This window comes from Vitis riparia, chromosome 15 (genome assembly GCF_004353265.1).
Source record: "Vitis riparia cultivar Riparia Gloire de Montpellier isolate 1030 chromosome 15, EGFV_Vit.rip_1.0, whole genome shotgun sequence".
Classification (NCBI taxonomy): Eukaryota; Viridiplantae; Streptophyta; class Magnoliopsida; order Vitales; family Vitaceae; genus Vitis; species Vitis riparia.
Window position 1 is genome coordinate 2,992,956 of NC_048445.1, and position 14,997 is coordinate 3,007,952.

The following is a 14,997-nucleotide window of genomic DNA, read 5'->3' on the forward strand; positions in this document are numbered from 1 at the left end:
AAAAACTTCTATATAAAAGTAGAATAGTCCTATACACATGCTCAAAAGCAGAAATAAAAGCATTGATAATGGTTAAAGTTGGTAAAAATATTGGCTATGGTAATGATTGCATGAAAAACATTATATCATATGAAATTTTTTTTTATACCGATATGACAAACTCTTCATATCTCAATAAGATATATTTTATAATTAGGATGTAAATCTAAAATTCCAAGTCTTGCAGAAAATATTATTAACTAGAAGGTATGTATACCTTCATACAACCATACATATGAAGTTACATCATTCCCTCATAATAAGCTTAATTTTGTAGGACGAATATTAAGAGAAGGCATTTATTTTGTAGTTGGAGGCATGCCCATGCTTAATAAGCCACCCTGCATCAGAAAATAAAAGATTAATTAGTATCTTTCATGCCATGCATATATGCAAATGGAAGAGAGAGAGAAAGAGAGCGAGAGAGCGAGAGAGAGAGAGAGATTAATTTGTATCTTCATGCCATGCTTATATATACGCAAATGGAAAAATAGAGGGAGAGGGAGAGGGAGAGATTTTACTGGCTACAGTTTGTATTTTGACCGGTAGGAGGCAGATCGATGGTCAACCCACATTGTTTGCCGAGAAGAGGAATGCGCTTGGGGTCGTAATCAATAAAATTCAGTGTCTGCTCAAGGCACTCACAAATGGCGACCCGATCTTTTTTGGCTTTCGCCATTCCATTTACCTCCGTAACACCTTCGCAACAACGCTTAGATGGCTTGGCAGGACCGTCATCCTGCAAGAATGGAAGGCAGGGGGCAACCTCCCGAATCACCCTCGGACATGAAGGCTCAGCCATGGCTGAGCTCCAAACTAACAACACCATGATCAGAGATCCCAGTACTCGACTCATGGCTGATGTGCAGGTGAGTTAGTTAATGGAAACAAATTGAGAAAAGAGATACGATGATCAAGGTCCAAGTCCTGAGCCTGGATATGGCACTGAGACAAGGAAATATATATATAGAGGGGTGTGCAGTGGAGTGTGAAATTGCATTAGGATCATGCGTTTTCCATGGGTGGTGTTTGCTGCTTTTCCTGGAGATGATTGCCCAGAAAATGAAGGGACTGTTTGGGAGATTTGTGCAGTGAGATGGTGAAGAAAGACATTTTTCCGTGATGGGAAAAGAATACACCTATCATGCATCTCATGTGATAGAAAAGAGAAATACTTGGATTTTGATGCAGCAAGCCGCTATCCATGATTATGATTATTTATTATTATTATTATAATATTTAACAAAAAAGTATAATTACTGGATTATAATTTTTAAAGATCATTATTAATATATTGAAGTGAAGAAAAAAAGGAAAAGGATTACATAATTGAAAAAATAAATTACAGAGTAATATACGTAATGTATTTACATTCAACAAGGAATATGGTTACATACAAACTTAGGCAAAATCCAAGACGGGGGTGGCATCAACTTCTGGGAAGGATGGAGTGAATAATGTCTTCTAATCGTTCCATCATGTAAATCACACACACCGATGTCAGTAGGGCCTCCATGTAAATAATAGAACTCGAAGTAATCATCACAAAAGAACATGGAATTTGGCTGACATTTGTTGAATAACATGTATAATGAATTAAATTTTTTCTTTATCCAACTTCCAAGGAGTCCAAACCATGACAAAATTTGTCAGTTTTACATCTAAAAATACTGATATCAATGCTAGAATTACTACTCAGGCCAATTCTTTTAAATCGATCACTTGTGGTTCTTCTATTAACATTTTTTTCATGTGCATCTCACTAGGGAAACTCCCAATTCTAGAGGATGGCAGTGGGATTATCCAGATCAATATGAATACATGGGACACAGGGTGAGTATGTTGTGCCTAGATCATTGAAGGCGATACATCTAAGATCCATCCATCATGGAAGTATATTGGTAAATACTTAAATCTAGATTCAATACATTTGTTAAATTCTGCCTTGAAAGGAAGAGTGAAGGACGGGATGGAATAGCAATACATCTCACCAAAGTGGCAATGTTAAAATTGGTTTAACAACCTAAGCAAGACAATATTCATTGTAAATATCAAGTGTAGGAAGTAGTCTTAGAGAAGTCCACACAACTCTACGTACACTATGGTGGAAGGCATGAGAGGAGTCCAAAGCTTTCTAGAGAATTTCAAAGGTCTCTTGTATATTCTTGTACATAGAATGGTGTAGGGTGTTCTAAAATATTCTTGAATTATAATGAACCCTCCAAGGTTCCAGAGAGTTCCATTGGTGCCTATAAATAGGTGAGAGCCTCATTTGGCCAAGACACCAAACAAGTGAGCTTCTAAGCATTGTATAGCTTCCTTTAAAAGCAATAAAGCTTCCATTATTTAAGAGTCGCCTACTACGCCTTCTCAAACTTTCGAGTCGTGAGTATCTTAGCCTAGCAAGCTAAGCGTTGGGAGTAAGGCTGACTTAGTAAAATCAAGTGTCTTGACTTGTCTAAGTGCCGCATGAGCTTAGGAGATGACTAAGTCCGTGACACTAGGCACGCCTTAGGCGCACCTTTCACAACTATGCTTAGCTATCAATTGAACATGTGCAAGATTCATAAATTTTTGAGTGAAGTCAAATAGAATTACCTAATTTAGACTTTCTTTCTGGAATAAGGGTGTCGTTCCTCCATATGAAGCTGCACGTCGCACTTGTTCTCAAACCTTAATATACAACATTTTATCCACATTTTATACGATGGCTTGCATGATTAGTATTATGGTGTGCTTTGTAGTTGTTGACCTTGATATCTTCGTGACAATAGTCGCGATATACAAATTTTTCTTTCATTCTATTGGGTGAGAGAAAAGAGTGATCAGTTTATGTTCTTTTTTAGGGAAATGCAAGAAAACTAAAGAAACGATTAAGAGATGAGAGAAAAGAGTGATCAGTTTATGTTCTTTTTCAGGGAAATGTAAGAAAACTAAAGAAACGATTAAGAGATGAGAGAAAAGAGCGATCAACTTATGTTCTTTTTCAAGGAAATACAAGAAAACTAAAGAAACAATTAAGTTTTAACATCTAAACAATGTCCAAAATAAAGAGAGTTTAAACAAATGTCCTAATAAAGCCAAATTTTCCTCATAACAGTCATTCATCGCCTGAACTGAGGTTACTTGAAAGATTATCAACAAAGAAAATTGAGCTCAAATCTCAATAAGGAACATTAATACGGTTTTATAGATCAAACATTTTCAATCATGTTTGTAAATAGGAGATATAATATATACTTATTTTTATGAAAACTTTTGAGTTCAAAATACTAATACATTCAAACTTTTCAACAAAACTTTTTCATATCCATTTCAAAACAATTTCTCATCAAAACCAAATAAAATACATTTAAAATATTTTTACTCTAGTTATCAAATAACAAATGGTACCCAATTAGGTGAGACTTCACAAATGAGTAGTTGGTTTCAAATTTGTTTTAGTTAAAGTGAACAAAACCAAATGTCAACAATCATACACGTTGATTAGGGTCATAAGGTCAACTATTATAACCCATTGACTAGGACTGAAAATGTCAACAATTATAACCCGTTGACTAGGCCATATAAACTAGAGTAAAATACTTTATTTCATTAATTCAAACTTATAATTATTATTAATATCATTATTATCATTATTCTTATTAATCCCAATGTCCTTCTTACTTACCAAAATACCCCATGAACTTTTAATAATTCCAATAACCCCACCAACTCTACTTATTATTATTATTTTAATTTATTCCACTACTTTGCCTCTGACGGTTACATATTAATATTTTTTTTTTTGCCCCACCACGTGCCTCAAATTCAAAATCTAGAAACATGCAATTCTTCTTCTTATTATTTTTCAATCCTTTAAGCCACATATAATCATATATTTATTTACTCATTTGATTTTTAATATTTCATTGTTTAGATCTATTCATCTAAAAAAATTTCGAATTTCCCTATTTTTATCAATGAAACAACTTATATTCATAATTTCAATTTTTTGATCTTAAAATAAATTAACTAAACTAACCCTAATCTAAATTAAAATTTTCTAAAAAATATCTAATGTGTTCAAAACTATCTAACGAATATAATATATTAATTTAGGGTTAGAATCTTATTTGAAAAAAATTGAACTTCAAACTTTAGACCTTCAAACCTTTAACTCTACGTTATCTAATTCTTTGATTTTTTTTTTTTTTGTTAATAGAGTTTTCTAAATAAAGAAGACAAGAGAAAATTTTAATTTATACCAAGGATTATTAATTGTAAAATGACTCTTTTACTTTAATGAGTTTAATTAATTAATTAATTAATTAATTTGTAATTTACTATTTTGCCCCTAAAGCTTATTTTGGGGTGTTATGGAGGCTGACTTGTGTCTAGTGGGTTGATGTGATTTTATGCAAATAACCTTTTATTTAGTTTTTTAGAATAAAAATTTAGGATTATTAAATTTAGGCATTTATTAGAAGGACATAAAAATTTAAATTATAAAAATATATTCAATATAACAGACAGAATAAGTTTCAATTTTTATTTAAAATTTTTAAGAGCATGATTTATTATTAAATATTTTCAATGAATTAATAATGTTTTTTTTTCTAAGTCAATTCAAAGGTAATCTAATGTATCATTTTTTTAAAAAGTTTTTTCTAAATATTTTTATGATTTTTAAATAATTTTTGTATAATTTTAGCAAAATATCTACCGATATATTCATAATTCAAGTATCAATATATTTGTATTTACTGTATTTACCGATATTTCAACAGTGCATCACATCCCATCTATTTATATTTATTCTCATCCTAATGCAGTACATGTAGGAAATTCTCACTCAGGCAATTTAAATTTTAAATTTATATAAATTAAACACAATTCATAAATAACTAAATATTATAAATATCTAAAATTTGTTTTTATGGAAAGTGATATTTTATATATGTTAAAAAAGTTTTAAAAAAACTAGAATACTTTTCCATTTAACTTTATACATAATCTAGGCAATATAAAATAAGATAAAGTCACATTCTACTATGAACTTGTCTTGGGTTTAAATTTTTTTTGCAAATCTACCATGAACTTGTTTATCTTTATTTTAAACTCATTCTATTAGGGGTGGGGTGGGTGTTCGGAAGAACCATTTTATTGTGACCCTAATTTTATTTCGAACAAGCATTTATATCCACACTTTATTCCATATTTCTTAATTTTATTTTTTATTATCTCGGGAAACAAACACATTTATATCGATCTATTATTTCCACCTCTCTCGCTTCAATGATGGGATCCATGCTCTCAATTGGATGACTAGTAAAGAAGCTGTGAATTCTCAATAGGAACCAAGGATGAAATTTAATATCATTAATTAGATTTTATAGATATATTAAGAAATATTGATAAAATTTTTGATAAAAAAGGTATCAATAAAATAAAAATTAATCATCAAAACTCAAATAAATGTTGAAAAAACCCCAAAAATAATAAAATAAGTCATACTGCACATTTGTCACACTTTCAATACTAAAATGTAATTTTTATTTATTTAAGATATAAAAGAAATGAAAATATTTGGATGTATTTATTATGTTTGTAAATGTTAATAATTTTGTTTGCAAATTTATATTTCCTTTATATTTAGTTACTACATAAAATATATATAAAAAACTTATTAATAAGGATATTATCATGTTTTTATATTTTTAATAATATGTTAAATAGAATTTGAAAAATGAAATAATTTTAAATAATTTAATTTAGTTTATATATATATTCACTGATTCATTATCACCATTTCAGAAATTTAAAAACAGGAGAGGAGTATGAGAGGAGTTCAAAGCTTTTTAGAGAATTCCAGAGGTCTCTTGTATATTTTTATACATAGGTTAGTATATAGAATGGTGTAGGGTGTTCTATAATATTCTTGAATTGTAAGGAACCCTTCAAGGTTCCAAAGAGTTCCATTGGTGCCTATAAATAAGTGAGGGTCTCATTTGGCTAAGGCATCAAGCAAGTGAGCTTCTAAGCATTGTATAGCTTCATTTGAAAGCAATAAAGCTTTCATTCTTTAAGAGTCGCCTACTACGTCTTCTCAAGCTTTCGAATCGTGAGCATCTTAGCCTAGCAAGCTAAGCGTTGAGAGTAAGGCTGACTTATCAAGATCAAATGTCTTGACTTGTCTAAGTGCCGCACGAGCTTAGGAGACGACTAAGTCCGTGACATTAGGCACGCCTTAAGCGCACCTTTCACAACTATGCTTAGCTATCAATTGAACATGTGCAAGATTCATAAATTTTTGAGTGAAGTCAAATAGAATTACCTAATTTAGACTTTCTTTCTGGAATAAGGGTGTCATTCCTCCATATGAAGCTGCACGTCGCACTTGTTCTCAAACCTTAATATATAGCCATTTTCTCCACATTTTATACGATGGCTTGTATTATTAGTATTATGGTGTGCTTTGTAGTTGCTCACCTTGATATCTTCGTGACAATAGTCACAATATACAAATTTTTCTTTCATTCTGGTAGGTGAGAGAAAAGAGTGATCAATTTATGTTCTTTTTCAGGGAAATGCAAGAAAACTAAAGAAACGATTAAGAGATGAGAGAAAAGAGTGATCAGTTTATGTTCTTTTTTAGGGAAATGCAAGAAAACTAAAAAAAGATTAAGAGATGAGAGAAAATAGTGATCAACTTGTGTTCTTTTTCAGGGAAATGCAAGAAAACTAAAGAAACAATTAAGAGATTCATACCTGGTTGGTGATGATCGAGGACTAAGAAGAAAATGTAGCGCCCAACTTCAAAGCTAGCAAGCCTGAATTAAACTTCTGGAGGAAAAAAATGAGAGAGGGTTAAAGAAATAGCCATGAATCTTGTCTTTAAACAAAGAGAATAAAAGTTAAAAAGAAATACCGGATTGATGACAGAATAAAGGCCCACAATCATGAGCCAGCAGTTGATTCTTCAAAGCTAGAAAACTGCAATTTCTTGATCAAGGAACCAGAGAAAAACTCAATTGTCTTGCTTGCAATTTTCTTAGGAAAGTGAGAGAGGGGGGAGATGGTTTTCTGTTTATATAAAATGGACGATGGATTAAACTTGTGTTTAACTGCGACTTCTGCAGTTTATCTCGTACGTGTAATTCAGACATAAAGTAGCTAGTACTGGAACGTACAGACAGATTGGGCAAGTGCCACCACTGGGCTCGGGCAGGCGCATACTCTGACGCAACACTGTTTTGGGGTAAGATTCGATGGTCGGCCCATCGAGGCCCATCACAGCCATGGCAGGCAGGGGCCTATCAGTCTGTATTTTGCACTCCTTGGAAGACCTACAAATGGGAAACTAAATTTTGATCACCAAGAGGAACTTAGTATCAATTAAATATACATGGGGTAACTACAATTAAATCAATATGACTGCCTTCTAAGATTTTATTAGGTTTATATTAATTATCTCAAAAACTTTAATGATGTATAATTTTTTTTTTTTTGGAAAACTTAAATGATTTATAAAGCCTTTTTTTTTTGTTTGAGGAAAACTATATACATGGTGGGATGCTTCTTTTCAATTAATTAGAGTGCATTTAAAAGGAAAGGGAATTTTTTTAAAAAAAAAAAAAAAAAAAAAATCTTATTTCATTGGATGTGAGGATGGAATGTGATTTTATTTAAGGATGGCAATGGGGTTAGTTGGGAACCACCATGGTTTGAAAAATAAAATAAAAAAATTGCTAAAATTTTGGAGAAATTTCGCAAAAATCTTGGAGAAATTAATCATTTCATGTTTACCTTTGAAAATTTACGGAAAGCTTAAGCAACCATGAAAAAAGATCAATACCTTGAAGTGGTGTTTGTTTTTTTACTTAATTCTAAATAGAACCTTAATACTTAATAGTGTTAAATATTAGGTTGTTTGTTTTTGTAGTATTTTATTTCTATTAAGTATTAAAAAGTAAAAAAAACTAATATGTTATTTTTTCTATTTAGAAAAAGTTACATATTTTGGCTTTTTCTATTTAGTAAAAAGTTTATAATAAGTCATGAAAAAGTAAAAAAACAAACAACCTAAATTCTAAAATTAAATTGCTTTCAAGCAAAAAGCCAAAAAAACAAACACCACCTAGAGTGACTTAAGACTTGTTGTAAGATTGTTACTTGTCAGTGCACTTTAGTCCAAAACTTTTCATGCACTTAACAATATTCCAAAATCATCATTCTTTGAACTTTAAAATATCTCATTTTTTTTTAAATGGATGATTACTTGATTTTGATAAAATCATGGATTAAATTCTTTCTAAACTTGCTTTAAATGTGAAGTTAAACATAGGTTACTAGAGGTTCCATGCCTCAAATCGGGGTCATTTCTATACTTTACATCATTCGACTTGATAAGGCAAAGGGGAACCGATTGAGTCAATTTGGCTTCACCGGTAGAGATGCACTTTACACACGCTCTTTCTCTCTCTCTTCCAATAGTTTATGTTCAACCGATTGCTCTATCCATCTCCTCAATCATATCCTCTAGCAATGTTTGATCAAGATCAACTTGGAAATAACAAAAGTTCAAGCAAAAGGTGATCCAAAATTGCTAACACACAAAGAGGCTCGCAAGTATGATTTTATAGAGTCTAGGGAGGATGTGGAATATATGAAAAGTGAAACCCAAATTTGAGTAGAAAAAGAAAGTGGAAGATTGTGCTAGTTTGAAAATGAGATTTGTTTAGATATATGTGAGAAATTGAGTGAGTAAGAGGTTCTAAAATATTATTATTTTTTATTTTAATATTTCCATTACAACAAACTTCTAAACCCAAGTCTCTCTTTCTTTTTCCTATACAAATGTTTATTTTTTATTGTATAGAAACCATTTGAAATCCTTTAATTTTATTTTATTTACTTAATTTAATGGTAATTCAATACATGTTTTTTTATAGATTATATAATAAATTTTAATTTTTGTGTATTAGTTTGGAATTTTAAATTAAAAACAATCTTCTATAAAAGAAGGAGGCTGTCACACCCCAAAACCCACTCCAAGGGCATGATGGTCATTTCACACCTCAAACACAAAGGCTCAAAGTGGAAACAACACAAACATTCGTATTATAACTGAAAATTTACCAATTACCAAATTCCTATTCAGAGTAGTAGGACAAAATTCTAAAATCGCCATGTATCAACTTTAAAAAAACTAAAACTTCAACCAAAGTGTTATTGTCCAAATAACTCCAATCTTAAAATAATTCAAACGAGGAATTAAGTTTTAAAATCTAAACAATGTCCAAAATAAAAAGAGTTTAAACAAATGTCCTAATAAAGCCAAATTTTCCTCTCGACAATCACTCCTCGCCTGAACTGAGGTTACTTAAAAGATTATCAACAAAGAGGAATGAGCTCAAAGCTCAATAAGGAACATTAATATAGTTTCATGGATCAAACATTTTCAATCATGTTTGTAAATAGGAGATATAATATATACTTATTTTCATGAAAACTTTTGAGTTCAAAATACTAATACATTCAAACTTTTCAACAAAACTTTTTCATATCCATTTCAAAACAATTTCTCATCAAAACCAAATAAAATATATTCAAAACATCTTTACTCTGGTTATCAAATAATAAATGGTGCCAAATTAGGTGAGACTTCATAATGAGTAGTTGGTTTCAAATTTGTTCTAGTTAAAGTGAACAAAACCAAATGTCAATAATTATACTCGTTGATTAGGGCCATAAGGTCAACTATTATAACCCGTTGACTAGGGCCGAAAATATCAACAATTATAACCCGTTGACTAGGGCTATATAAACTAGAGTAAAATACTTTATTTCATTAATTCAAACTTATAAAACTAAACATCATATCTCCTTAATTTTTCATTTTTTTTCATAAACAAAGAAAATTCTCAAATATACTTTCCATACGAAATATATATTTGATTAATGCGTAAAGATAAAAATAATATTTTTATACATTTCAAAATACAATATAAAAAGAAAATATTTTCTTTTATAAAAATCTGCATTAGTTTCCCTTATCTTGAAGAAGCGCTAAAAAACTTAAAGTATTTAGCTTGACGAATTTACTTCTCACCTAATATAATATCATACACAATTATCTAAAAGTAAAAATTGAGAATCCTAAAAATATTTTGTTGTGTATTAGGGATCCTAATTAATTTCTCATGCTAATATTATTATTACCCAATATTATTTTCAATTTCTTAAACAATAATAATATAATTTAGTGAATTTCCAAATTTTTTATAAACTCATATTTCTTCCAAATCTTATTCTAACCATTTATTTCTTTTGTATTCTTAAACTAAATTAAAACTTTTATTAAAAACAATTACTATTATTATTACTATATTTTTCGATACCCCACAATATCCAAACAACCCTATTGTACGTGACTCACAAGCATCCAAATCACACAATTCTTACTATTAATTTTATTATTATTAATATCATTATTCTTATTAATTCCAATGTCCCCTCTTACTTAACAAAATACCCCATAAACTTTTAACAACTCCAACAACCCCACAAACTCTACTCATTATTATTATTTTAATTTATTCCACTACCACCCTTTGCCTCTCATGATTACATATTAATGTTTTTTTTTTGTCCCCACCACAGTGCCTCAAATTCAAAATCTAGAAACATGCAATTCTTCTTCTTATTATTTTTCAATCCTTTAAGCCACATATAATCATATATTTATTTACTCATTTGATTTTTAATATTTCATTGTTTAGATCTATTCATCTAAAAAAATTTCAAATTTCCCTATTTTTATCAATGAAACAACTTATATTCATAATTTCAATTTTTTGATCTTAAAATAAATTAACTAAACTAACCCTAATCTAAATTAAATTTTTCTAAAAAATATCTAATGTGTTCAAAACTATCCAGCAAATATAATATATTAATCTAGAGTTAGAATCTTATTTGAAAAAATCTGAACTTCAAACTTTAGACCTTCAAACCTTTAAGTTTACGTTATCTAATTCTCTGATTTTTTTTTTTTGTTAATAGAGTTTTCTAAACAAAGAAGACAAGAGAAAAATTTAATTTATACTAAGGATTATTAATTGTAAAATGATTCTTTCACTTTAATGAGTTTAATTAATTAATTAATTAATTTTTAATTTACTATTTTGCCCCTAAAGCTGATTTTGGGGTGTTATGGAGGCTGACTTGTGTCTAGTGGGTTGATGTGATTTTATGCAAATAACCTTTCATTTATTTTTTTAGAATAAAAATTCAGGATTATTAAATTTAGGCATTTATTAGAAGGACATAAAAAGTTAAATTATAAAAATATATTCAATACAACAGACATAATAAGTTTCAATTTTTATTTAAAATTTTTAAGAGCATGATTTATTATTAAATATTTTCAATGAATTAATAATGTTTTTTTTTCTAAGTCAATTCAAAGGTAATCTAATTTATCATTTTTTAAAAAGTTTTTGCTAAATATTTTAATGATTTTTTTTAATAATTTTTGCATAATTTTAGCAAAATATCTACCGATATTCATAATTCAAGTATCGATATATTTATATTTACTGTATTTACCGATATTTCAACTGTGCATCACATCCCATCTATTTATATTTATTCTCATCCCAATGCAGTAGGTGTAGGAAATTCTCACTCGCTCAATTTAAATTTTAAATTTTATAAAAATTAAACACAATTTATAAATAACTAAATATTATAAATATCTAAAATTTGTTTTTATGGAAAGTGATATTTTATATTTGTTAAAAAGTTTAAAAAAAACTATAATACTTTTCCATTTAACTTTATACATAATCTAGGTAAGATAAAGTCACATTATGCTTTGAACTTTTCTTGGGTTTAAAATTTTTTTGCAAATCTACATGAACTTGTTTATCTTTATTTTAAACTCATTCTATTAGGGGTGGGGTGTGTGTTCAGAAGAACCGTTTTATTGTGACCCTAATTTTATTTCGAACAAGCATTTATATCCACACTTTATTCCATATTTCTTAATTTTATTTTTTATTATCTCGAGAAACAAACACATTTGTATCAATCTATTATTTCCACCTTTCTCGCTTCAATGATGGGATCCATGCTGTCAATTGGATGACTAGTAAAGAAGCTGTGAATTCTCAATAGAAACCAAGGATGAAATTTAATATCATTAATTAGATTTTATAGATATATTAAGAATTTTTGATAAAAAAGGTATCAATAAAATAAAAATTAATCATCAAAACTCAAATATATGTTGAAAAAACCCCAAAAATAATAAAATAAGTCATACTGCACATTTGTCACACTTTCAATACTAAAATGTAATTTTTATTTATTTAAGATATAAAAGAAATGAAAATATTTGGATGTATTTATTATGTTTGTAAATGTTAATAATTTTGTTTACAAATTTATATTTCCTTTATATTTAGTTACTACATAAAATATATATAAAAAAACTTATTAATAAGGATATTATCCTGTTTTTATATTTTTAATAATATGTTAAATAGAATTTGAAAAATGAAATAATTTTAAATAATTTAATTTAGTTTATATATATATTCACTGATTCATTATCACCATTTCAGAAATTTTAAATTTTAAAAATATATAAAATGAAATACCTTAAGTCCTTAATTGTGAAAGAAAATTAACAAAAAGATTGACAGTAGAAAAAGTTAAGTTAAAGAAAAATATTAAAAAAATCTTTAAATTATTTAGAGAAATAAATTTAAGATAAAAGATTCATGAAAAGTAAAAAATGAAGAAAAGTTGAAGCTTTAAAATTTATTTAGATAAATAAGATTAAGAAAAAGAATTTATGATAAAAAAAAAAAAATTAAGCGAAGATATAAGAAAGGAAGACAACTTTCTAAACCAAACAGTGACTCTAATCCATTCAAACTTTGCACACACCAACCTGACCCTCTTGTTAACTCTTCAAAGTTTTCCAAGTTGCAGCCCAACAGAAATTCTCAATGTCTAAAACAGCATTTGAATCTAAGGCTTCATATCATTTGAGTCTAAGGCTTCATATCATTTGCCTAATTCTCAATGTTCTGCTATTTTTGGACTTGAAAAACCAACAGATTTGGGGCCTTTTTGATTGTGAAAATGAAACATTTTGTGTGGTTCCAATTTTGTTGTGTGGAAGTAAGACTAAACTTGATCTTCCTTCAATTTGTCTCATCCTCAGCTAAGCCATCGTTTTATCCTCAATCTAGTTAGAAATTCTTCACCAAATATTCAATCATTTTGCATCAAAAGCCGATAAAAACCAGGTTTAATTAAGGAAAACATACCTTGCCTTAACATACAATACAAAGAGCTAATAGAAATGACCTCTCCATGTATTAAGAAAAATGAGTACATTCTCTACAATTGCTGTTTTTCACTATCTGAAAGGTCCAAAGAAACAATATGAGACAGCATGAAAAATAATATGGACTCCAATGACGACTCATTTCTTTAGACAGACATGGAATCCACAAGACAACTGTTACTTACGTTTTTTTCTATTTACATCAGGCGTTGCTCACAATGTACTTTTCTGTATCATGGGTTTGATGAGTTCCGAGCTTCGGATTTGGAGTCAGCAGTGCGTTTTGTGTACAAAGAGCCTACAGCTGAAACTTCAGGTGACGAGACCATTGCAGAAAGGGGCTGGAAATTTGTATTTCCAACAAACCAGTAAAGAGCCCACTTCAAATTGCAGAGGGTGTATTTGAGAGCTTTGGTCCAATTCTCCTGCTTGTTGAAGCTCTTGAGTGATGGAGTAGTTTTCCACGTTGTCGTTCTCAATCCTGCAAGACCAGTCTTGGATTATTACACCACGAGACAAGAATCTCTATTTTTGTTGAATAACATGTATAATGATTCCAAGTAGTCCAAACCATGACAAAATTTGTCAGTTTTACATCTAAAAATACTGATATCAATGCAAGAATTACTACTCAGGCCAATTCTTTTAAATCGATCACTTGTGGTTCTTCTATTAACATTTTTATAGGTATGCTATCATGTGCATCTCACTAGGGAAACTCCCAATCCTAGAGGATGGCAGTGGGATGATCCAGATCAATATGAATACATGGGACACAGGGTGAGTATGTTATGCCTAGATCATTGAAGGTGATACATCTAAGATCCATCCATCATGGAAGTATATTGGTAAATACTTAAATCTAGATTCAATACATTTGTTAAATTCTGCCTTGAATGGAAGAGTGAAGGACTGGATGGAATAGCAATACATCTCACAAAAGTGGCAATGTTAAAATTGGTTTAACAACCTAAGCAAGACAATATTCATTGTAAACATCAAGTGTAGGGAGTAGTCCAAGTGTCATACACATAAAAAATTCTCAAATTTTCTTTCTCCAACTGTTAACCACTGTGTAACCTAGAACTGATTCAACAAAGATGAGTTAATCAAAGCATATACATTTCGACAATTCAATATGAAAATATTTCTCATTGAACATGTAACACCTCAAAATAAACTTTAGGGGCAAAATAGTAAATTAAAAATTAATTAATTAAACTCATTAAAGGTAAAAGACTCCTTTTACAATTAAAATCTTAGGTATAAATTAGATTTTCCTCTTATCTTCTTTATTTAGAAAACTCTATTAACAAAAAATCAAAGGATTTGAGAACGTAGGGTTAAAGGTTTGGAGGTGTAGAGTTCGAAGTTCAGATTTTTTTTTTTTAGGTAATATTTTTAATCTTTAAATTAATATTTTATATTCGTTAATTAGTTTTGAACACTTTAGATATTCTTTGGAATATCTCAATTTTGATTAGAGTTCGTTTAATTAATTTCTAGGTTAAAAAGATTAAAAATTTATGAGCATAGTTTGATTTATTAATGGAGATCGATAAAATTTAATTACTCAAATGAATAGATCTAGATAAAAAAAAATTATATAATTT

At 29.2% G+C, this 14,997-nt stretch overlaps 1 protein-coding gene across 1 annotated transcript; it reads right to left on the reverse strand.

Moving 5' to 3' along the window:
- Positions 1–200: 200 nt before the first annotated feature.
- Positions 201–969, reverse strand: LOC117932730 (non-specific lipid-transfer protein-like). Its single transcript, XM_034854024.1, has 2 exons — positions 561–969; positions 201–380 (listed from the first exon to the last, which is right to left on the reverse strand). Exons 1-2 carry the CDS (start codon positions 893–895, stop codon positions 368–370), a joined length of 348 nt encoding a protein of 115 aa, XP_034709915.1. The 5' UTR covers positions 896–969; the 3' UTR covers positions 201–367.
- Between the last annotated feature and the right edge of the window lie 14,028 nt (positions 970–14,997).